A 24,415-nucleotide genomic window follows, 5' to 3' on the forward strand; every position below is an offset into this window, starting at 1 on the left:
CTTACTCCCAACGTAAAATAAATAAATAAATAAATAAAAGATCTTATGATCCCACAAGTAATCGAAGATAGTTGGAATCACTTTCAGAGTGATTTTTTTTTTTTAGCTGATGAACAATGAAAACATTGACAGCCAATCAGCATCAAGCGTTTAATATTGTTTGTCTATGTGGTGTTTTTTATGCTTTAAGACAAACCATGAGTAAATTCATAAGTCGACACCATTGCTGAGTATTTTCTCTTTAAAACTGCAGTGAACCAAAGACAGTCTCAAAAACACGGTTTTAAATCGCTGGTGTTTCTGATGTCACAAACTTTTAACCAATCAGGTCAACGTGTGATTGCCAACAAGTGGATTAATAAAGGTTACTTGTTAGTTTGGATTTATTAAAAAAAAGCACAGCATTTAAAATATTGGTGCTGCAGTGAAATTAAATATTAATATCCATATAAAATATGAGAAAATAATTTGAAATAGATTTGTAAATCTTGGTCTAATGAAGACTTTTGTGAGGCAAAGACAATTTTTTTTTTGAATATTTCAAACATTATTATGTTATTGGTATTGCAATTTTAAGTCTCTATCAAAGCAATAACTTTTTTTTTTACAGAAATTTGCAGCCACTGTGCAATGCCCCACATCTTGGCGAAGGACAGTAGATTGATTTTTTTTGTGTGTGTGTCAAAAGAACCATTCAATAACGTTTTCTTGTAGTTCTGCCTCAAATCACAGAATAAACCTCACACACACACACACAGCAGGGAAGTGAGGGAAAGCATGGTCAGTGTGAGCGTCGCAGCAGGACAGAGGTTAGTGAGCGTATCGCTGAGGACAGACAGACATCCGGTCATTACACTGAGACTTTCTGCAGGAGGGATTTTAGATATCCTGCTCCTTCATCTGATGCAGAAGAGATTCAGCCATTCTTTTCAGTGTGTGTTACACATCAATGAAGAACACTTGGTTAGTGCTGAGAAATATGATTCATTTCAGTCAGTCCGTTTGTTTGGACAGTTTGTTTTAAAGAACCAATCAAAAGAAAGAGAAACAATTCACTGATTGGTTTAAGACATCACTCACTGATGGGTAACACTTTATTTTACAGTGTCCTTGTTACATGTACTTACCGTAGTAGTAACAGTAAATTATGCATAATTACATGCAACTAACCCTCAACCAAACCCAATCCTATAGTAAGTACATGGAGTTGATTAATATTACTCAGTACTTAAATATATAATTACACTGTAACAATGACACCTTAAAATAAAGTGTAACCTGATGTTCTCAGAAGTATATTTTAGTTAAATATTGCTGTGCTGTGAGTGTTTGAGACGCTGGTATAGAACGCAATGCAAAGTTGATCTTCCATTTGTAAAGATCTGTTTTGTTCTCTATTTTGATTATTTAAATGTAATGACAAACTGTAAAATATTTTACTTAACATTAATTTTATTAAAAGTAATTCCTGCTGTAGTGCTATTTTAGTAGGCCGTACACAGTAGCTATTTGGGGTCAGTAACATTTTCTAAAACAAATGAATACTTTTATTCAGCTATATAGGACACATTAAATTGATTAAAAGTGGCATTTCAAATAAATGCTGCTGGTGAGCAGAAGAGACTACAGGACTTTTCAAAAACATAAACATTTGAATGACATTGTACATGCTATACATTATGTATCTAGCATTTCTAACCTAAGCTATATTATTTCCCTATTCATTTATCACACTGGAAATGGAAAGCCAAGTCAAGTGCATTGCACATTTTTAAGCAAATGTTGTTGGTCATTCTGTGCATAAAGAAAATTCACATACTATGCACGGCATACATACAATATACTGCAGAAATAGTTAGATAGTATGTGATAGTATGCAAATCTGAACATGTTGAGCATCACTGATTGGCCAACAGGAGGCACTGTTCTCCTATCCTTGACTTATATGGCTCTGAATAGGGAATCATTTACACATTAAAATCCCCTTTCAGCTGCAAGATAGAACAAGCCTCTTTTGTTTCACAGATTATATTTCACATTAAATTCACGATTCCATATAAATTTCCACATTACGGGGAATCAATATGGTTTTATGGTCTTATCCACAGGCAGACCCCCTGGCGGGAAGGAGGGAGGGAAATTTAATCAGTGACAAAAGCAGGAAAGACAAGTGAGCATCTCAAAGCAATAAAGACATTATCAGGCGCTCGCATGTGATGATAGTAATGTTCTTATGCTAATAATAATTAAATGAGCAGTTTGCTCCTCCTCCTCTAGGTTAAAATAATACAGTGTTAATGTGAATGTGGGAGTTCCTGAGATGGATACAATCAAACTCCTGAAGGATTAAATCCCAAAAGATGTTGCACCTGTGGGTCTGTGTGTATGTGCACCATCCCAATGGATCAAAATTGACCATTCTTTGTGTGTGTGTGTGTGTGTGTGTGTGTGTAATATTTCTGTAGGCTATTATAAATGATTTATATGTGCACATTATTGTTTTTTATAGCTAATTCATGTTCCCTCGTAATCTTGAATTAAAATATTCCCCTCCCTCTTGCAACGACTTCTCTTCTCTTCTCTTCTCTTCTTTTCTGATGATGACATGTTTACTTGCGTGAGGGCGGGGCAACCTGTCAATCACATGAGATCCACCAATAGCAAACCACAACCATCCAATCAATTCCCAACAGACAAAATCAAGTCCCGCCCGGCATTTATTCTTGTTCAAGAAGCACTCGGATAGGGAAGAAAAGATTATCACAACTTCCGCTTCATGCCAACTTGAACAGCTGTGTTTGTGTGTGTGTGAGAGAGGTTACAAGGTGAAAAGTGTAAATCTGCGAATTATATTGTTCCATTTCTGTAATTTATTTTTTATTTTTAATATTTGTGAGTGCAGATTTCAGAAATGAATATTAGTTGATGCTGAATATGCCGTATTAGTATGGCTACAGGAAGCGTTATGGGATAATGTGTGTGTGTTGCTGTACAGCGATTAATGTTGTGACACTAAAAGCAGTACTTAGTGAGATCACCTCATGTGGGAACATCTGTGTGTGTGTGTGCGTGCTTAATGATATTTAATATCTAATAGCATTTTACTTTAGTGTTTCTGCCCCATAGCACAGACACTGAGCGAGAGAGAAAATTAATGTAAATGTGTTCATATCAGAGAGTACATCATATCACAGGTGGAAATTCTAGAGGAAGGAAGTTCATTCAGAGGGCAACATCAATCCTTTGCTGTAAAGGAACTCGGAAATGACCTATGTTTACACACTCTTTAGGAACCTCATTGCAGCACAAAGGCAACAACCAACATGCATAGGCAAACAGTCATGTTTTCAGTGTAGTGTAGTGTAGCCTATCTAGTGAGTGTAGTGTAGTGTGTACGGAGTGAGTACACTAAAAGTGTAGTGAGACTAATGTTGTCCAAATAATTGAAGTTTTGTGTTGAAACAAACATCTCTGTGGACTTTTACATTGGGGATTCAGGACAAATGCACTTCCTTTTCCTATGTTGGATTTATTTTTCCACACAATGTCCTTCAAGGGAGACATTTCCCCCTGTAGTTCTGTGAATAATTTATAAGCAGATGGAAACAATTACACCGGGTGAAGAGAAGCATAATTGACCTTACAGCAACTTTGTACACAATTTAAACATGAAACATCATTCAAAATGCTTTTTATCTTCTGTGTTGTGAGGTATTTCTGAATGAAACAGAATATTAATTGAGAAATAATGTAGGATGGGACATTACCCAGGCCCTATTAGCACAGACCCGCCCTCAGTGAGCTGTACACAGTCCGTAATGTTTATCTCAGCGCTAGAGCATACACCCGGCTCAATGCAGCGCCAAGCGCAACGTTGTTTTTGGCTAGCTTCAGCCCGACACAGTTATCATTTTCACGTCTTGCGCCACGTTGTTTAAATAGCAAATGCATTTGCGCCTATTTGTGCACCCATGGTCTGAAAACGAGGTGGGTTCGGGCGCATTGTTGGCGTGTTGCTATTTTGAGGCAACTGAAATAGACTGTCACATTGACCAACTGAAACCTGGTCTAAAGTCAATAGCGCAATATTTTTTTTATTTGTTATTTAAAGAGCGCGGTAATATGAGTCTATAGGCGGGTCCACAACGCGCGTACACTCTGCTTACACACACAGGGACGCGCAGCAGCACACAAACATTTTTAAATATGAAAAATAAAAGGATTACAATGTAAAAGATTATTATTGTGTACATAAAGATATGGTGGAATCCGGTTTGTCCTGTAGATGGTCTGCTTGCACACTTTAACCTCGCGCACGAGGCCGTTTCCTCTGTGGAGACGCATTCAGTCTTTCTGCTTGCAAATTCCGTCATGTAAATAGCGAATCCGCCATGGTGTGAACGCAAATGGCTTTTAAAGGGAATGGGAGATGAGACTCTGATTGGTTTATTGCACGTAAAGCCCAAAACACACCCATTACTCTTTAAGAGAATAGGGACAACCCTTTTGGACCATGCGCCTGGCGCGCCGACCATTTTTCCTGTTGTTAAACTAGCAAAAGTGGATTCAGACACGCCCTAAGTGCACTTGCGCCGTGAACCATGCGCTTAGAACGTTAAAATAGGGCCCATAGAGTCAAGAGCAGTGAGTGATTTTCTATTTTTCTTTTGTTGTTTGATTCATATTAACAGCATATATAGCAGTAGGTACTGTATTGCGCTGCTTTAATACACAGATCTAATATACACATGCGATTTCTTTATTTGCTGTTTAGATTCACAGACATAACCGACTGTGTGAACTTTGTGTGTTTTTGACATAACCTTGTGTGAATTTGACAGTTTAAGTGCAATAAGAAGTAAGAGAGAACTTAGTTTAATACTCACGGGACGCTCTGTCTGACAGCCAGCTTTCTGTGTGTGTGCTTCGGGTGTGTGCACTCTGAAAACCATATTACAGTTTAGACTGATATAGCTTTAAAACGCATGCAAATAATAAACTTTCATGATGATGAAGAACAGCAATGGTAAAGATGATAATCAAAACCAAAAAGATGTTTTAGTTTTTGGCAGAATATCGGAGTCATGAGCTGTATAGGCTCCGCCCTCTTCTGGAAAGTGAGGTGGTGGGGAGTAGCAGCAGCTCATTTGCATTTAAAGACACATGCACGAAAACACCATGTTTTTCTTTCCACTCAAAAATGCATTTACATTTGGTATAATAAATGATCTGTGTGGTATTTTGAGCTGAAACTTCACAGACACATCTTGGGGACAACTGGGACTTATATTACATCTTCTAAAAATGGACATGAATGTCTAAAACAGTTTACTGGAATGTTGTGTTTTATTTGTGTGTTTTATTTCTTTAACTTGGTCACTTTATATTCATAAATATTATGAATGCTTTGTAACTCTAATCAGCTACATCATTCTGTTGAATGAAAGTCTGTGAGTATTATAGTAACACATGATCATGTGTCATGTCGATAAGGCCTCTCAGAATGGAGCTGAATTGAATTAAACGGTTTTGGCTTAAGTGCTTGTGAGGATGTTTTTGGGAACGCTCAAGCTGCGAGACGCGATCGCAAATGTGGCGTCGCCCTTGAAAGTGCTCAGCTAAAAAACACAATTCAATTAGCCACCATTTAACTGCCATGATCAGACACCCAATGCCCGTAAAGCGGCTCAAGAATCAATCTCTCTCTCTCTCTCTCTCTCTCTCTCTGGTTGCTAGGAGACAGTGGAAGAGCAGGTGCATACGGCTTTATGAAGGTTCTTGACTTGAAGATGAGATCATCATCCTTTTCTCGGAGTCTCCTGATCCGGTGCTGTCAGAAATCAAAAGTTAAACCGCTGTGTGGTGCTGCATTGATGATTTCATGTGAAGATACTGTTGCCCAAGGATTTAAAAAACATAGAAAGATATAACATTAGTTATACTATGAAATGAGGCGTAGAGTATGAGAGGAAAAGCTTAATGCTTATATACTGTACATAGAGTGCTGTTTCATATTCTTATAACATGGTTTACAATGTACTTCAAGGAAATACTGTGACACATTTTAAATGGTGAATTGTGTTTGTGTGTGTTTTTTTTTAAATTAATTTAGAGTATAACTTGTATGTATATATATATATATATATATTACTGCTCTAAAGTCTGGGCTCAGTAAGATACATTTCTTTGAAAGAAATGAAAACTGTTATTCAGCAAGGATGCATTTATTTTAAATTAAATTTCTATTCATTAAAGAATCCTGAAAGGAAATGTATCACTGTTTCCACAAAAATATTAAGCAGCACAACAACACTGGTAATAATAAGAATTTTATTTTTTTTTATTTTTTGCTGAAAATGCAGCTTTGATCACAGGAATAAATTACATTTAAAAAATATATTTAAATAGAAAAAAATATTTCACAATTTCACGGTTTTACTGTTTTACAGCCACATAAAAGACTGCTATCAAAAACATTGCCAAAACTGTTTGACCCCGAACTTTAAAATTGACAATGTTTTTAATTACTGTTTAGTCACTCTGATTTGACTTCCTGTTCCTGACTTCCTACTGTGTGATATGATCCATCTGCATGAACACATTTGACATGAAGGAAATAAAATGAACCTTCACACATGTTAATGCCCAGGGTACAGGTGTGTAAAATCATACATCTCTCCATCCAACCTGTTGAGGAAAAACGGTTCCTAAATGCACTTCAAGAACAAGAGTTAAATTTTTAACCAAATTATATTTATTTATGAATGGGGAAAAAACAACAGAACTTCATGGGAGAATTTCAACATACTTAAACATACAGTATGGAATTTTTCGCCACTAGGGGTCGCTAACCTCTTTACAATAACAAAGGCGTAGTTTGATGATGCAACATTTGCTAGGAATTATGGATCTTGTCAACGTCAAGCCGACCGATCTAATAATGTTTATGGATGACTCTATACATCAATGCTTTTATCATGACTGTGATATGAAGCAGTTCGGGATTGCTAAGAGACAGCTATCAGCTCCAAACGCGACGCGAGTCCAGCGGATATAAAAGGAATATGGACATTTCGTTCTACCGAACTACACGCAGAATTACTACTCACAGGTCAGTTTATTAGACAAATTAAACTTGTGAGGTAACGCAGCGCTGTTTCACTTGGTCTAACATTACACTAGCACACTAAACTGCATTTGAATGTGTTGAAATGTATGTGTTAGTTTGTCTGTATGAGACTAGCAGTAAACTAGATCAACATTAGAATAACATACAGATCATATTCTGACATTTTATCATTGTTGAACTATAAAACATTGATTAGTTTTATGTAAATGTGCTCACCTGTTTAATAAAGTACATGTAGGAGCGGTCGAAGTCTCGGACGTGGAGCTCTCGTTTATACTGTCTATGGGAGCTCTAGGCATCTCGAAAACACCGCGCTGATATTGATTCTCGTTTTAGTTCTCCTTTTTTATCCAAAGTCTGCTTGCCATGGTCCATAATGTTTGAACGAAACAACAACAGCGTGCAAATAGACATTGCAAACTACACAGTTGTCCGCGTCAGTCGCTTTGGTTACTATCAGACGGCTCTGGTTCATAGCTCTGGTTGCCATGGCAGCACGAGCGGAAACCAGGGACAACGCGGATATGACGCCATTGACAGCGACAAAACGGAAATAAAGAAACGGGCCGTGTCTTTGAATTAAATTACAAATTTCTCCTGGTTTGAAAGTTGTTGGAAACAGTCGGGATAATGTAAGTACACAACTAAAAAAAATATATAACATAGATATAGTGATTTTTGCTATTTTTAAAGCAAAAAAGTTACATATTGTGCCTTTAATCTGACCTAATAACAGAAAAAGCAAACAACACAGAAAATCAACCTAACTAAAACCAAGAGAAAACAATGACACAAAGCTTTAACAGGCTAGTTTGAAACATTTTAAAGTTATCTTACAGATAACCACAAGCCCACCCAGCTCTGATGTTCACTCACTGTGGACCCTTTTCTCTTCATAGGCCATTATGGATGTCCTGTTTATCAAGACGTTGTTGTAACCACTTCCTGACAATATACTCTGAGAAGATGCCCTGTGAGATCAAATGGATGAAGCTTAGATGTAGTCCATCTTTAAAATGATTTGCGTATATTTTATCAAGTTCATTATGAGCTCAGATCTTGAAGATTTTGAGGTGTGTCAGTTTGAGGAAAAAATATTGGAATGCATTCAATACATGCACAAATGTGTAAAGCTGTTGTACAGATTTGATTTGTAGAAGAAGTTGTTTAAATGCTGACTGCAGCTTTAATTGTCCACAGTATCTTTATCTCAGTGGTTAATGACTACCTCGTATCATTCAGGACATCATTGCATCTGCTGTTTCTTTTAAGAAGTACAGCAGTGGTCAAACCAGCGGAAATCAATCATTCTGCATCACAGGTGCATCAGAGAAGACAGCAGCGCTGAGGGCTCAAACCAACCACAGCAGCTCACTTAATTAACACGCAAAGTCAGCAGGAGAATGTTAGCAAAGAGACAGGAGAACATAATGTCTTTAATGAAATGCCCAGCATGCATTTAGATGTTCGAAAGTCATTGAAAAGGTCAACATTAAGGTGCTTCTTGCTTTTTGCCTTTCATATAGTTACTAATATAGCTGTCTGTGCATGAAAAAGGACTCACAAAAGAAATAACCAGTTCTTAACTGCCTGAAATGAGTCTTTAGTAATTCCAGTTTTACTTCCTGTTTGAACTTATGTAGGTTTGTAACAAATTTGCATAATGCCAGCCTATGCTGTTCACTGGCTGCCAGCGAACAACGTCTACTTTGATACGCCCTCAAACAAAGTGGTTGTAGCTGATGACGCCTGGAAGAGTTTGGTTCGTGTTGTGGACGAATGACGTCGAAAAGACACTGTTTTCTGTGCTGTGGAAGTGAATCCACTTTGCATGCACTTCCAAAGGATGAGGACTCAGGCTCAAATTTATGTTAAAACAAATCAAAGCAGAGTAGACCAATCACAACAGACTGGGCCATCTGACCAATCAAAGCAGAGTAGACCAATCACAACAGACTGGGCCATCTGACCAATCAGAGCAGAGTAGGCCTATCACAACAGACTGAACCATCTGCTGACCAATCAGAGCAGAGTAGGCTCTCAGAAAGGATGGGTTTAGAGATTCCATCAACATCAGAATGAACAGAAAAAAAAAAGAAAAAAAAAAAAAGAAAAAATATATATATATATATATATATATATAACAATTATAAATTATAACATGTTGATGTTATTTGCATTATTTCATCCTGATGTTTAAAATTTTAGTTTTTAGTTATTTAATTTTGTCAAACTAGTCACATATTGAGTTACACAGCAATGAATTTGGGTTTTTAGGTTAAGTTAGGTCAATTTTGAGAATATTGAGAACAATTAAAAAGTGACATTGGTAAATGTTACAACAATGATCTTCTACATTTACTGCAGATTAACCAGAAGATAGAAGAGAAAGAGGGGGGGAGATCACATCTTGGCACACAGATACAAGTCCAGGAAGTTATGACTGTCGGTGTGTTTTAATGTGAGCGGGTGTGTCAGCGCTTTTGTTAGTTTGCATTTGTGATCAAATGCTTAGAAATGAAGTTTTCCTGTCCTCTCATCTGTGGTCTCATGTTTTCCTGCATTTGCTTCACAGGTAAGAGCCTCATTCAGCTTAAACACCTGCTCAAAATACCAGTTATTCAAATACTTGTGTCTTATTTTTGTTATCTTGGGGTTAAGGACATTTGGAGATGCGGACACATCTCATTATATGCTTCTTTAGATGTCCCTGTACAGCGCAAATGTTTTATACATATCAAATGTACAGTATATTGACAAAGATTGTCCGAACACATAAATATTTCCTCATTTGTCAGCTGCTTTGGGTAAAAGTGTCAGCTAAATGAGAGAACGCAAATGTTAATGGCTTGTTTTAGTCACAGGTTCAAGTGAGGAGCTGACTGTGAATCAGAGCCCATCTAACATCACTGTGAATGAGGGAGATTCTGCTCATATCATCTGCTGCTGGAAGAAAACAAACGAGTATACAGTTAAAGTTGTTTGGCACATCAATGAGACCAAACTTTCAGGAGTAAAGGATGAACTCCAAGAGAATCAAACACAGAACTGTTCAACTCTCCACCTCACAAACTTACTTAAAAATTATACAGGTCATTACGTTTGTAAAGTGACTCAAGACATTCCAACCCTGATTGAGGGGGCAGGAGCTGGAACAGATCTATCTGTCAGACAACTAAAGACAACGACTGGTAAGATTTTCCATCACAAAATTATTTTTTCTACACATTCCAATACAGTTCAAAGACTAGAAGACCACCATTATTAAACTCATACAAAATTTGACCTAATTCAGTCTATTTCTTCTGTTGAAGTTCCTCCCTCGCCTCAAACAACCCAAACGATTGGTAAGATTCTTCTGTCACAATATTATTTGTCCTACAAATTCCAATACTATTACAAGACAATAGAACACAGTTACAGTTGTGCTTAAAAGTTTACATACACTGCAGAATCTGCGTTAATGTTAATAATTTTAATAAAATAAGAGGGATCATAAAAATGGCATGTTGTGTTTTTTTAACTGTTCTGAATAAGCTATTTCATATAACATATGTTTACACACAGTCCACAAGACAAAAAAAAAGCTGAATTAAAAGAATTACCCTGTTCAAAAAAAGTTTACATACATGCAATATGCAAATATCTCCTGGAGGTTCTGGAGGGCAGTACTAAATTAAAAATAACATGCAATTTTTATGATCATATTTATTTTGTTAATAATGTATAAAAAGTGATTCAGGAAATGCAAAACCATTCATTGGAATAAATCATGATTCAAATTCATTCAACAACTGAGATTGTATCACACAAACACACAAATTTCAACCAATTACAATACCATTGCAGTTAAAGACCACCATTTTGGAAGACATGCATTTCTTCCTGATGCGTCATTTAAGCAATATCAGATTTAAGGACTGTTGCATAATGAAAATGATCTAATTCTTCTGCTCTTTTACAATGTTCATACAGTTTTCGACCCACTAACAACAGTCCAGGTTCCCACCAGACATCCAGCAGCCAGTGAGTAGTTACTTACAGCGTACAAAAACACAATTCTTTTTCTGTGGTACAGCAGGTGTTGTCTGATGTCTTGAGTCATGGATCACATGGGTGATCTGGTTTCGTCTCAGTGGTCTCCTGTCACTCTCTGGTCCTGTTTAAACCTGGTATTAAGAATCACAAATGGACAACGCTAAATACAATTGTAAACGGTGTTGTCTCTGCTAATAAAGAAAATAAATAATAATAATAATAATAATTTAAAAAAAATTACATTTATAATAAATTCTTATATTAGAAGGCTAAATGTCAAGTGTCAGAATTAATTATCATTATTAATATTTTATAACTGAAGAAAGATTTTGGAAATAAATCCAAAAGATGAGAACTATAAATTTGGATCCTATCAGAATACAGGGTAAGATGTTATATGAATACTGGTAAAAAAATATATATGTTAGACATAAATTATAAATATACAGTTATTTTATTATGTATATGTTTACAAAAATATGAATATGGAAAAAAACGGATTTATTTATTGAAGATTTTTTTTAATTCATTTTTTAATTTATTTTTTCAGGTTTACTAACTTTTCTTATGTAGTTGTAGTTTTGTAGAATTCACTCAAACGATCCTCTGTTAAAAAGATCACTTGTTTCTCACAGGTAGTTCACGTGAGGTTGTGATAATATACATATTGAGAAGTCTGCCCTTCATCTGTCTGCTGATGACGTTCTTTTACCTGAACAGGGACGTCAAACAAGCAACAGTGTCAAAACCAGGTAACTGTTCAACATATCAGCACAAAATTCACAATGTAGTTTAGTTGTTTGTTTAGCCTTTAACCAAACAAGATGAAGAATCACAACATTGAAACATTTGATTTGAGGCAGATATGTATTTGAAAACTGGAAATAGACTATATGCTTAACATTTAGATTTAGATAAAAAAAAAGAAGATAAAATCCCAGAATTGTAAAATACATTATCTACAGTTTCAAGGATAAAAATATTCCCAGATGATGCAAGAATAATGCACAAAAGATAAAAAATAAATGATTTGATTACATTTAAATAAGCAAATATAATTAAAAATAAGCAAAATCAATCTTTTACACCCCATGACAGTGACTCTGCTTATGGCAAGCAAATAAAATTGCTATTTTCAACCTGTTTTGTATTGTTGTAATAACGATATGTGACCCTGGATCACAAAACCAGTCACAAGTAGCACGGGTATATTTGTGGCAATAGCCAACAATACATTGTATGATTTTTCTTTTATGCCAAAAATCATTAGGATATTAAGTAAAAATCATGTTCCATGAAAATATTTTGTAAATTTCCTACCTTAAATATATAAAACATTTATTTTTGTGAGTGAATGCAGCACAATTGCGACCATAAATGTTCAACTTTAAAGGAGATTTTCTCAATGTTTTGAATTTATGCACCCTCAGATTCCAGATCTTCAAATAGTCGTATCTCAGCCAAATATTTTCCTATCCTAACAAACCATACATCAACGGAAAGCGTATTTATTCAGCTTTCATGTGATGTATAACCAAAAATGTACCCATGTGACTGGTTTCAAGGTCCAGGGTCACATATATGTAAATTAAAATCCTGTTTATTCATCAGCAAATGTCCTCCAGATGATGCAAAATGCATCATTCTGCTGAGTATTGAGAGCTCCAGGGCCTTCGTAAAAAATTTCAGATTGTACTTCCGCATTTTTGTCCCCACCCATGGACAGTCTGATCGGCAGAGGGTTATTAACAGAACAGTTATTGTAAGAGTAGGTTTATCACTGAAAATTTTATCGTACTTTTTCTACTCTTTAAACAGAATTATGGTAAAAATAGAACACTATGGCAACAGCTTATTACCTACTATGGTGTTTTACTTCTGGAGGTTGAGCAGAAGGTGCTCCCTGTTCCTCTTCTTCCAAATTAACTGATGGAATGGCAGTTTCTTTCCGTTTTTTCCCCTGTTTGACCTTAAACGTGTCCTTTATCCACTGCGTACAACACTCTGGATCCTTCACTGGAAACCAAAAATACAGTATCTCATTCCTGCTAAACATTTAGGGCCCTATTTTAACGATCTGAAATGCAAGTATCAAACTCGAAACGCAAGTAACTTTGTGGGCGGATCTTGATAGTAGCTGTTGCTATTATACCGGCGGGATAAATGATTCTTGCGCCCGACGCAAATCTAAAAGGGGTTGGTCTGAAGTATAGCTTCATTACTCATAGGTGTGGTTTGGGCGTAATGTGAAATAAACCAATCAGAGCATCATCTCACATTCCCTTTAAAAGCAGGCGCGCTTGTTCCATGGCGGATTGCTATTATAACGGCGGATTTGCCAGGCGTACGCCAGGAGCGGTTCACAGCCTAGGAGACCGACGTTCTCGTCAGGGCCGTAAAAGACAGAGAAGTGACATTGTATGGGGATGGGAGAAACCCTCCCAAATTAGCTTCGGTTAAACAGGCATATAATAATTTGGGTAAATGTGTAAGCTAGATTTATCCCTATTTTTCACATCTTCATGGACAATGATTTCCCTAATGTGGAATGTTTTTCCTTGTAATTATGTATGGTTTGCAAAAATGGCAATCTGCGGGGAACAGTTCCCGGAAAAAGGGATCGCCTCCAGGAGCGCAAGTTCATTCCCTAATTTACCGACGTGTGTCTGGAAAAGTCCGCTGTGCGTCGGGTGCAAAATAGGAATGATACATGCGTCGGTGTACAAAGTCAATTGCGCTGGGTGCAAGATAGGGCCCTTACTCTTTTATTTTTGCACCCATGAACAATTCAAGTTGACACCATTATGATTAAAAATTGGTTAAGAAGTATTTCCTACTAAAGCTAGGCAGTATTTGACTCTGGTCAAGCATATCCATACTAGACTGGGCGTGGCCAAAGTCCCTTTAAGACAAGTCATTTCACTCAGCGGCCATCTTTGAAACGCCTCTCGGGCATGCAAGTGCAGCTCCTGTCTTTTTGAATGGGGAAACATCAAATTCTCGAAAACTGTTCGCCAAGCTTACGATTAAATTCCATATTTGAAATCACCAATGAAATCTGACAACAACTGTCTCATAAATTTTGTTTCTAAACTCTCGAATCATGACATAAAACGGCAGCTGCGGAGACACGATGACTTTATCAACCTGCGATTGGCTCTTATTTAGAAGGCAGGACTTAGGCCTCGTTTACACTGTCAGTGAAATGTGAACCAATTCCGATTTTTTGCTCATATGTGACACAGATCCGATGTGTTCTATGACAGTGTAAACAGAAAAAAAACGCATGCATTCGGATATTTCGAGATCGGTTTCAGGCCTCATTCATATGTGGAAATAAATATGTGCCAATGCGACTGTCATGTAAACAGGCAGATCGGATTTTCTGAGGCATTAGGCAACGTCTCCGTGGTTTAATGACAAGAGAAACACCGACATGCATCTGCAAAGGGACGGATGGCCCGACGAAACATTGTGTCGTCGTAGGAGAGGAATGTGAAAAAACATTGACACAACATATTGTTGTACACAACAAAATTTCGGACCCACTGCTCCTTGTTAAAGCCAATATTAAAACACAATATGCTCCCACCAGTCCTGAGATCTCTCTCACACACAATAACTGAAGCATATGTGCAATGATGGCACTTTTCGTCCTCCTCCGCCTCATAATCATGGTGATGTTTGGCGAACTTCGCATATATCGCAGAGCTAGCATCAAACATATTTCGCATCCACCCATCTGTGCAAGAGAATTTAACCCTTTAAGCATGCGCGATGTTTGGCAAGTGTAAACACATGAATCGGATATGAGTCACAGTTGAAAGAACGTGTAAACGGACGGTCAAAAAAATCGGATAAAGGTAACAAATCAGAATTGGGCATCAAGACCTGCAGTGTAAACGAGGCCTTATTCTGCCATATTGAGCTTTACACTTTTCCCCATTTAAAACAATACAACTGACGCATCTTGGGTTTTTCTATAGTCTTTGGCGTGGCCTTGGATGGCCACATGCCCAGTGCATTATGGGTGTTGAAGTTTTCCTATTGGCAAAAGAGAAAAGACAACAGCCCTTTCTCTGTTTTCTCTTGTCAAGTAGCACCAATATTTTTTTTCCACCTTTCTACCACATAGCCAGCCAAGTGTTATTTTGTAATATACTTTTGTTAAGACCACTAAACCCGTGACATAATATTCAGTTTTTAAACCCGCAGCAGTGATGTATGAACTTGTGGTCACTGGGTTCATTTGAATATAGCCAGTGTCTTACAACATCTCACACCGTTTGTTTTCATGCATGAGCACCAATGCACTTCTTTTGTTCTTTGTTATGACATACTGTTAGTGTGGTAAGCAAATTTAAATAATAGGTTTGGTACCACAGTTAAAGTAGTTAAAGTAAGTTTATACCCTTAGATGTTGCTGAGCTCTTACTGATTTTTATATATGTATATTCATATTTCAATCCAAATCTGTAGAATCAGAAGAAGGACTGGATGAAGAAGACCTGAAGGCCGGAGAGACACAGATAAATCAAACTGAACTTTCTGAACAGGAGAAAGGGAGGGACAACTCAGAGAAACCTGAAGCTGCTGCTGCAACAGAAGAAGAAAAGAATGAAGAAAAAGAGACTGTTGTAGTTGTGGACGTTGAACAAGGTTTATCTGCAATGCATGGCAATGAAAACAAGACCGTTTCTGTTCAGGACACCTCAGAAAAGACTAATCTAATGGCTGATGTTGAAGACGTGACCGTTTCTGTGGTAGATGGCATTGTTTCAGCTCTGTGAGAAAGACAGGAAATGGAGATATGGGTGTGTTGTTCAGGTCTATGATGTCACTTCCTGTATCATAGCTTGTTTGCTGACTTCTAATGGTTTGCAATGACTTGCAATGAATTCTTACAGTAGATTTTATCGAAACTGATTTGAAATATATAAAACAATGTCTTGTTCTACTTCATGCATGAATCTTTCTGTGTTTTTTGTGGGGTTGTGTATATGGTTGTATGTCCAGGAGAGAACGAGTGTGAGATCAGTGTTGTGGTTTGACAAAAATGAGATGCGTGGTCTTTTGGTGGGGGGGAGGTGTTCAGAGAAAATCTGAGAGCTTGAGTATCTCTTGCGTGTGAACGTTTGTGATGTGGGAGTAAAGCAAAGTTCAGCTTCTCAGCAGATGCTCAGAAATGAAGTGTTCCTCCAGACTCCTGTGTGGGTTCCTCATGTCATGCCTTTGTTTCAGAGGTAAGTGCCGCTCAAAACACCTTCCTGACTGGAAAACCAGCACAGACCTTCAAGGATACTATTCGAAATTAGTACAAAATAAAGTTAATCAAATGTTTGTAGAGCTGTGAGATAATGCTGCCTTCCTGCGTTCAGCTGGAGACATTATTTTGTGGCATATTGCACTATTTTAATAAACGTTTTATTTCATAAACACTTATTTATCATTTATTGATGTCACATTGTAGCTCTGTATAGAATAATCTGAATTGTATTGAACTTTTTATCTGATTTATTTTATGCCTTTGATATTTACAAATTAACTTGCATATTTTTTATGTTGATTTTAAAATGTACTTTTTAAGAGGTAGAGCTGTATAGGCGTGAGGAAGGAGGAATATTAATACATTTAAATTGCAGTAAGACATTTTTAAAACTTACTAAGTCGCTCAGTAACATTTGCAGGCGTTATAAACAACAAACAGTCCATGTTTGGATATTTACAGTTCAATTCACATGTATTTGTATCAAGTATAACTTCACAAAGCGTTGTTTCAACGCAGCTTTACAGAAAATGCATGTTTCTACGTTACAGTCAGTGCTGGGTAGATTACTTACAAATTGTAGTCCATTACTGAATACAAACTACATTATAATTGTAGTTAGTAACATAATCCATTACATTACGCATTTTGGGTAATATAATAGGACTAGTTTTGATAACTTTTAAATTACTTTTGATACAACGTGTTTATAACATTGATTTGAATGGTATAAATTTTTGTTATCAACAAAATGAAGCGCATTAAACATTACAGTACGCCAGGGTTTGGGAAGGAATAGAAGGGGGTTCATAAAGTTAAAAAGCGAATTAAATCATACAAACGTGAAATTATAAATGTTCTATGTAATTATAGTCACTTGACTAATGGCCGGTCTGTGTGTGCAATTCCACAAAACAAAATTTTTTAAAGATTAAAAAAAGAAGAATTCTGAATAATTTATTGCCATTTTGTGAATATTAAGTAATAATGTAATCAATAAAAAAGTAACTGAATTCTGATTATGAGTATTTTAAAATATAATTTAATCTAATTACAAGTATTTAATTTTTAGAATCTGATTACGTAATCCAGATTACAAATAATCAGTTACATACCTGGTTACAATTAAGAGTAATCCGTTATCGTGAGACTGTGTCAAAGAAATGTCCATATAGAAATGTACAGTTCTAAGATAATACAAATCATGAAGTTAGCTAACATCATGTATTCATTTAACCAGAAAAAATGAGCAATGATTACATAATGATTACAATATATGGAAAATATGGCAGATATGAGCCGATACATTTAGACCGAAATGAGTTGCATGGGTTTGTTTTATATGTTTATTGATGAATCATCTACATATTATGTGTCATATATTATCATCTATATAGCACATAATGGTACTTATGCTAAAACTTTAGCAAAATGTAAAACTTTACAACACACAATGTTCGCAAAAAGCATTGGACGAGTAGGAGACTTTTATTTGTTTCATAACTATCACACATTATGTAAGAAATTAATTAAAATAATAAATATTGTATATGTTGTATATGTTCTTTTCTCTTTTCCACCTTTTTTTATCAGTGGCTTTACACCATTATCAAATCTTTTTAAAAAATGTTTTGTCTAATTAAAGAAGTGTTTCCACTGGTCTTCAAATCCAATTTAGCTAAATAAAATTCTACATGACGGACAGGATTACATCCTGGAAAAATAATCTATTTAAATAATTATTATTACTATTATTATTATTATTATTTTTAAATTTTTAGATATGAAGTTATGCTTTTTTATGGTTCCTGATTTATAAGAGTTAAAATGATTTATTGCTAACAGATTCAAGTCTGAGTAATGGAGAAGTCCCTAAAGATACAAACTACAACATCAAGAACAACAGTCATAAACATTCATGTATTTCTCATTTGCTGTTGTTTCTCAGTCACAGGTTCAAGTGAGGAGCTGACTGTGAATCAGAGCCCATCTAACATCACTGTGAATGAGGGAGATTCTGCTCATATCATCTGCTGCTGGAAGAAAACACACGAGTATACAGTTAAAGTTGTTTGGCACATCAATGAGACCAAACTTTCAGGAGTAAAGGATGAACTCCAAGAGAATCAAACACAGAACTGTTCAACTCTCCACCTCACAAACTTACTTAAAAATTATACAGGTCGTTACGTTTGTAAAGTGACTCGAGACATTCCATACCTGCTTGAGGGGGCAGGAGCTGGAACAGATCTATCTGTCAGTGTCAGACAACTACAGAATACAACGACTGGTAAGATTTTCCATCACAATATATTTTTTTCTACACATTCCAATACAGTTAAAAGACTATAAGACCACCATTATTAAACTCATAAAATATTTGATCTAATTCAGTCTATTTCTTCTGTTGAAGTTCCTCCCTCGCCTCAAACAAACCAGACTATAGAGCTTACAAACACAACCCCAGCATCAGATCCTCATCCTCCCATCCTGCCGCTGTCCCTGGCCGCTGCCATCATCCTGGTGACCCTCTGCTTGACCTTCAGTCTGTGCAAGATGAGGAACTCCTGTAAAAAATCAGGTACACTTCATTTTAATACTGAGACTCATTACACTCTTGGAAGAAAAGGCTCTATATACAGTAGAACCTTGAAGGAATCAGTCAGGCGCTTCATATTTAGGGATCATTTTGTGAATTTAGTTTTAATTAAAAAAAATTATTACTTTGATTACATTTAATTTCTTCAGAAGAAATGGAAATAACCCTTAAATAAACATTAAAGTATAATGCAATCATTTAAGACATTTCTCCTTTTGGCATAAAGGGATTGAGTCATGAACCATCGGGTTCTTTATAGAACCCTCTGAAGATTTGAAGAGTGTACTGGCGTGTTTGTATGTATGTTGAAGTCATGTGCGCTTCATTCCTTTATCGTCTGCTGTATTGACTGTACTTCTGTTTTTCCTGCAAAGCTGAGATATTAAATGTTCATTAAGAGTTTTTTGACACCACCTATACTCAGTCCACTACTGAACTCACAACCAGTGTCCATATATTATTAATTTAAAGGAAGGATTGGACATTTTCTTCAGCTGACTAAACAACAGCACGCTGCCATGCAAAAATCCAGACACTCTTACTGACTAACTGAGCAGTGTATGATGCAAGTGCATGTAATATGAAAAGTAATGTGGCCTATGTCAGAAAGTTGCTGTGTGAGCAGGTCTTTTGTGTCAAAGCTCATCAGAGTTTGTAACGGTGCGGCCCCTCCGCACAGGAAGAGCAACTGTTGAGCTTATTCAAACACACACTTAACAGTACTTTTAAAAGTAACAGTTAAAGTAAAAAAATATCAATAATAATTACATTTCTATGAACATTACTTCTAAAAATTATTTATAATAAGTATACTACTATAAAAATATGAATTTTTATTTTGTACAACAAAAAAAAAAAAATATTTATATAAAAATAAATGTTACATTGTTCTCAAATGGTGAGTTGCAACCCCCAAACAGCAAGGAAAATAATGTTGACAACAAAATAATAATAATAATAATAATAATCATACTCAATTCTATAATTTGGTTGTATGGATAATATCATTTCAATATTTAGCATCAGTTTTTGTTCCATATGTTTGACTGATAGAACACACTTTGGATGTTTATGCATTTACAAAATAGTATTGGTACAATTTTCCTATTCAGCCAATGTCATATTATTCATTTTTATATCATTGGGCCTGTGCAGTTCATATTAACATAATTAATATTAACATATTTGATTGTAAGGACATTTCTTTTTACTTTTCTACAAGATCCAATGTAAAACCCGGTTCCTGAAGCAGAACCACTTTACTCAAGTACTCAATAGTTGCATTAGTGTTTGAGTTGGCTGCGGCTCTCTCTCAGTTGTGCTGTGTTTGGCATACAGACAGTTTTTTTTTGTAGACAGTTTTTTGTCATCATGGACAAAGTTTGCATGCAACGACTTTAACACCCTATGTATATATATATATGCAATGCTACTTGCAGTATAGACAGATTTATATTTATTGTTGGGTAACATTGCTTGCTGTTGTCGTATCCTCTGCATAGACTTATGTGACCAATTTGGAAAGGAGAAGTTTATAGTCATATGTGTCAGTAAATAAATAAAAAATGAAAAAAGAGCATGGAGTCTGGAACTAAGTTAGACCTGCACAAACACATAAATAATATAGATCAAAAAATGTATAATCATAAAAAGCTCATTTGAGTGTGAAACATGGTTATTATAGTTAACTAAAACTAAAACCACGGAAAATTGTTAATAAAGATATAAAAAACTTTATTTTACATTTTATTTCAGCTAGTTTTTACAGCAAATTTTCTCATTTTCATTTAGTTTAACTTGATGTAGGCTACTAAAAAAAAAAACAATTCATATTGGGTATTGGGTGAACTATCCCTTTAAACCTGAAAAAAACAACAACAAAAAAACACAAAAGAAATGACAACAACACACCACAAAATTACTAAAACTTTAACTAAGTTTAAACTGAAAATGTAAAATTCAAAACAGAAAAACTAATTCAGGATATCTTCCCTCAGAGCGAGTGGTGATTCGCCAGACGGCACACAGTGAGGGCGAGGAGCATGAGCACATGGAGGAGGAGGACGGCAGCACAGGCTCCTCTCGAGGATCCCTACAATGGGTAAGTGAGATCCGGCCTCATGAGAAGTCGTATGCAAGATGGCAAAATTGTATATGTTGAGTCATGTAAAAACATACAACCATAACCTACTGTAAGTTATATCTATAAAGCTAAAACATTACTGAAATAAAAAAACAACTATAAAAGGTGAAAAAAAGTAGTGAATTGTCATGAGAATATGTAGGTCTTTGGCTCTGTTCGGAATGGATTACTAGCGTACTACATACTGCAAAGTATGTACTGTGTATAATTTTGTAAAAACACAGTGTAGTAATGCTACAGTCAATCTTCAGCATGCTACATGTACATTGGAGTCACATGACCTCATGATGCTGCATGTCCACTAATGTTCATTTTATTCACAATGGACATTGTTTCAATGCAGATTTTTTTTTTTAAATTGTATTAAAAAATGTAAATTTTGTAAGGTCTTTATTTAGATGATTACCGTCTCATCAAATAAATAGGGTTATTATGCATTTTTTTCCAATTTATTTTATTCCAATCTCTTCACTCTTCAACGTCTTGTTATGTATCTTCCCAGACAGCAACATAGTGTCGGCTCAGATCCGGGCCGCATCTGGGCCGTGTGAAATCCATGTGTACCGGATGTGGGCCGGATCTGGGCCGACACTGTGTTGCTGTTTGGGTTAGTTCATCTGTCACACTGCACTGAAGTGCAATGTATTGTGGGAGACAGATCCCACACAGTCCCAGTCAGCACTTGACTGACCTTCAGCACTTACAATGTCTGAAATAATGTCTGAAATTCATTCACCTATGTTTAAAATTCACCAATGTCGCAATATTAGTGTTAATTTGAATGGCAAAATCGAAACAAAATTCAACAATGATTCAACCCGTAAAGAAATATTGAAACGTCATCTGGGTGTAATGCATCATTTTGGCAAATGCAGTAGTTAATTCGGGTAATATGCACACAGATAATTGCATAGTGCAAATTGTAAACATTCCCCCTATAAAGGACACTTGACCCAAATCAACAATAACACATTGCAATACAGAGCACAATAAATTCAATATCTGATGTGCAGATGCTGGTCTCCAGCTAGATCTTAAAACACGTTTATCTCTTGAAATAGAATAAATTAAAAGATGCTTTTACTCAGGATTGTTTTGCTTCTCACATTACTGTATGATGTCATAATGTACAATCTCTGAGCAATATCTGCAATTCCACTGAGTTCTCTGAGAGCGTGCGGCGAGATCTCACTCGTGTGCATCTGAGCCAAATCTGCTCTTTTATCAGCTCTTTAAATTCTACAGGGTTCTGATGAAACCATTCCATCCATATTTCAAATGACAATAATGTTTGTTTCATGTTCTTTCTCTCTTTACAGTATCAAGTACCAGTTTACTGGTCTTACTTTGATCTACAGAGGGGTGCAGAAGAAGACAAGTGACCACCAGAAAGGAAAGACAAACGTGATGTTCATTGGACTGTATTTTGCATTTTCTTCCCTTCGTGATAATGTCTTTGTAAATAGCAGAAACTGTTCTAATCTTCAGATACAGTGGAAACCCTTTGAGCTCTTGATCGCGGTATCAGATGTTAATCTCTCTGTTTGTAGCAGCTCCACTGATAGATTGTTTTGTTCTTAGCTTTAGTTCTTTGTCTTTTTGGTTCTCTGAAAAAGATTTTGCAAACTGACATGGAAAACTACTTTGATACGTTCATGCCCAAAGTGATGCAATTCAAACATGTATATATTAGTGCACACTGTGTCTAACCGTGAGAAGTTTGAGTTTTATGCTGTACAGATGTCGGCTACGCCTCTCAGCCTTCTTAGAAATGTTTCTAAGATTTGATTCTGACACTTTCATACTGTGGTTTCTTTTGCCATTTCAAATAAAAGTGTGTGAAAACCATTGACTGTGATACTGGTGTCATTACGTGCGAGAAAGAAAGGAGAGGGAGGTAGACGTCGAGTTTCAGGGTGGAAACTCTGGTGGTATTGACGGGTCAATGGCAGGAAGTGGAAAGTGCAGTGCATCTGGTTTCCTTCGACCTTGTTTTCAACGTGATGCACTTGCGTGCACTTCTGTTGACCAAACAAATAAAACAGGTTAAGAAATCAAGCAGAATAAATACACCAGGTTATTTCTTATATAAGAAAATAAAACTAATTAGGCCAATGTTACTAAATATGTTCAGATTCTGGCTGCATTTAGAGAGAGAAATGCTCCATCAGGTGAACTGGTCCTCACCATGCACAACCACATGACCTAGATTTAGTTTTTCTCTTACACATTATCTGTTTTCAAAAAAACACATTGATGACCTGAATGTGTTTCTCTTTTGCAAACATTATTGTGCTGGTCCATTTTGGTGTGAATGGATCTTTAGACTGATTTAGTAGATTTGCTACACCAAACAGCCAATCTTTTTTCTTTTTTTTTTCAATGAAAGAGAATCAGAAAAAAAAAAATCCTATTCTTATAGACATACACTGCCTGGCCAAAAAACAAAAAACAAAAACAAAAGTCGCTGTTAGGATTTAAATAGGCAAACGTTTAAGAGTCTATGATTGGAAGACACATCATGGCTACATATGACAAAGCCAAAATATTCTTGACCAAAAATTGATGCGCCTCTTGATGGAAATAAATGTTGTGATGTTATTTCCATCAAGAAGTGCATACATTTTTGGTCAAGATCTTGTATTGTCAATGCAAGAGTCCAGCGCTCTGTAAAGTCTCCTCCAGCACATCCCAAACACTTTCAGTGAGTTTAAGATCTGAACTCAGAGGAGCTGATTCATGTGTGGAAATGATTCTTCAAGCTCCTCTCAACCATTCTTTCACAGTTTGAGCCTGATGAATCTTGACATCGTCATCCTGGAATATGGCCATGATGTGTCTTCCTACATGGATGTTTAAGAAATGAAAAGCTACACACTCCATCAATTAGGGTTAGAAACTGTTGCCAAACATATAACATGTAGAAACATATTAATCACAGCAATAATGATTCAATCATAGCCTCTTAAGCATTTGCCTATTTAAATCCAAACAGCCGGGCAGTGTATAACAGTAATTATCAGGCGATATAATGGTCAACGTTCTTTGAAGAAAACAACTGAGGCAGCAAAGTTCAAGCACAAGTAAGGGAACACTTTAACTTTTCACTTTGTTCAGTGAACATGTCCAGTGGCATTAGCTTTGCTCATTAAAACACATATAGCCAAGCTAAAGTTTTCAACTTTCGGTCCCTACAGATCCCTCTGACCTCAGCAATTGTTTGTTTACAGTTTAGCTTAT

The 24,415-nt window shown here is 36.1% G+C and overlaps 2 protein-coding genes and 1 long non-coding RNA gene across 5 annotated transcripts in view; all 3 read left to right on the plus strand.

Moving 5' to 3' along the window:
* The window catches only part of LOC311097369, a 19,147-nt gene extending 13,102 nt beyond the window's left edge, over positions 1 to 6,045 (plus strand). Inside the window, exon 3 of the long non-coding RNA XR_014609247.1 lies at positions 5,737 to 6,045. This is a non-coding gene — a long non-coding RNA (uncharacterized lncRNA). The remainder of the gene's footprint in view (positions 1 to 5,736) is intronic.
* Positions 6,046 to 9,411: 3,366 nt separating this feature from the next.
* Positions 9,412 to 16,129, plus strand: LOC311097366 (uncharacterized protein). 2 transcript variants are annotated; one of them, XM_084136978.1, is made up of 6 exons: positions 9,412 to 9,704; positions 9,988 to 10,320; positions 10,444 to 10,476; positions 11,105 to 11,155; positions 11,803 to 11,919; positions 15,647 to 16,129. In XM_084136978.1, exons 1-6 carry the CDS (start codon positions 9,647 to 9,649, stop codon positions 15,955 to 15,957), a joined length of 903 nt encoding a protein of 300 aa, XP_083993104.1. In that variant the 5' UTR covers positions 9,412 to 9,646; the 3' UTR covers positions 15,958 to 16,129. The 2 variants fall into 2 exon arrangements, with proteins under 2 accessions (XP_083993104.1, XP_083993105.1); XM_084136979.1 differs by having other exon boundaries at positions 9,436 to 9,704; positions 9,994 to 10,320.
* A 129-nt stretch (positions 16,130 to 16,258) lies between these two features.
* LOC311097367 (uncharacterized protein) lies at positions 16,259 to 23,023 on the plus strand. 2 transcript variants are annotated; one of them, XM_084136980.1, is made up of 5 exons: positions 16,259 to 16,410; positions 18,382 to 18,723; positions 18,847 to 19,014; positions 21,030 to 21,133; positions 22,495 to 23,023. In XM_084136980.1, the coding sequence occupies exons 1-5, from the start codon at positions 16,353 to 16,355 to the stop codon at positions 22,555 to 22,557; spliced, it is 735 nt and encodes a 244-aa protein (XP_083993106.1). In that variant the 5' UTR covers positions 16,259 to 16,352; the 3' UTR covers positions 22,558 to 23,023. The 2 variants fall into 2 exon arrangements, with proteins under 2 accessions (XP_083993106.1, XP_083993107.1); XM_084136981.1 differs by having other exon boundaries at positions 18,388 to 18,723.
* The last annotated feature ends 1,392 nt before the right edge of the window (positions 23,024 to 24,415 follow it).

The sequence above is a fragment of the Abramis brama genome, assembly GCF_963993115.1.
Source record: "Abramis brama genome assembly, chromosome: 15".
In the NCBI taxonomy this organism is placed as follows: Eukaryota; Metazoa; Chordata; class Actinopteri; order Cypriniformes; family Leuciscidae; genus Abramis; species Abramis brama.

Excerpts from the sequence above, each read along its gene's own strand:
- LOC311097366 (XM_084136978.1), top strand. The coding sequence starts at position 9,647 with ATGAAGTTTTCCTGTCCTCTCATCTGTGGTCTCATGTTTTCCTGCATT. Across the intron at positions 11,156-11,802 it reads CACCAGACATCCAGCAGCCA|GTAGTTCACGTGAGGTTGTG; the intron begins GTGAGTAGTTAC and ends TGTTTCTCACAG. Across the intron at positions 11,920-15,646 it reads AGCAACAGTGTCAAAACCAG|AATCAGAAGAAGGACTGGAT; the intron begins GTAACTGTTCAA and ends CCAAATCTGTAG.
- LOC311097367 (XM_084136980.1), top strand. The coding sequence starts at position 16,353 with ATGAAGTGTTCCTCCAGACTCCTGTGTGGGTTCCTCATGTCATGCCTT. Across the intron at positions 18,724-18,846 it reads ACTACAGAATACAACGACTG|TTCCTCCCTCGCCTCAAACA; the intron begins GTAAGATTTTCC and ends CTTCTGTTGAAG. Across the intron at positions 21,134-22,494 it reads CTCGAGGATCCCTACAATGG|TATCAAGTACCAGTTTACTG; the intron begins GTAAGTGAGATC and ends CTCTCTTTACAG.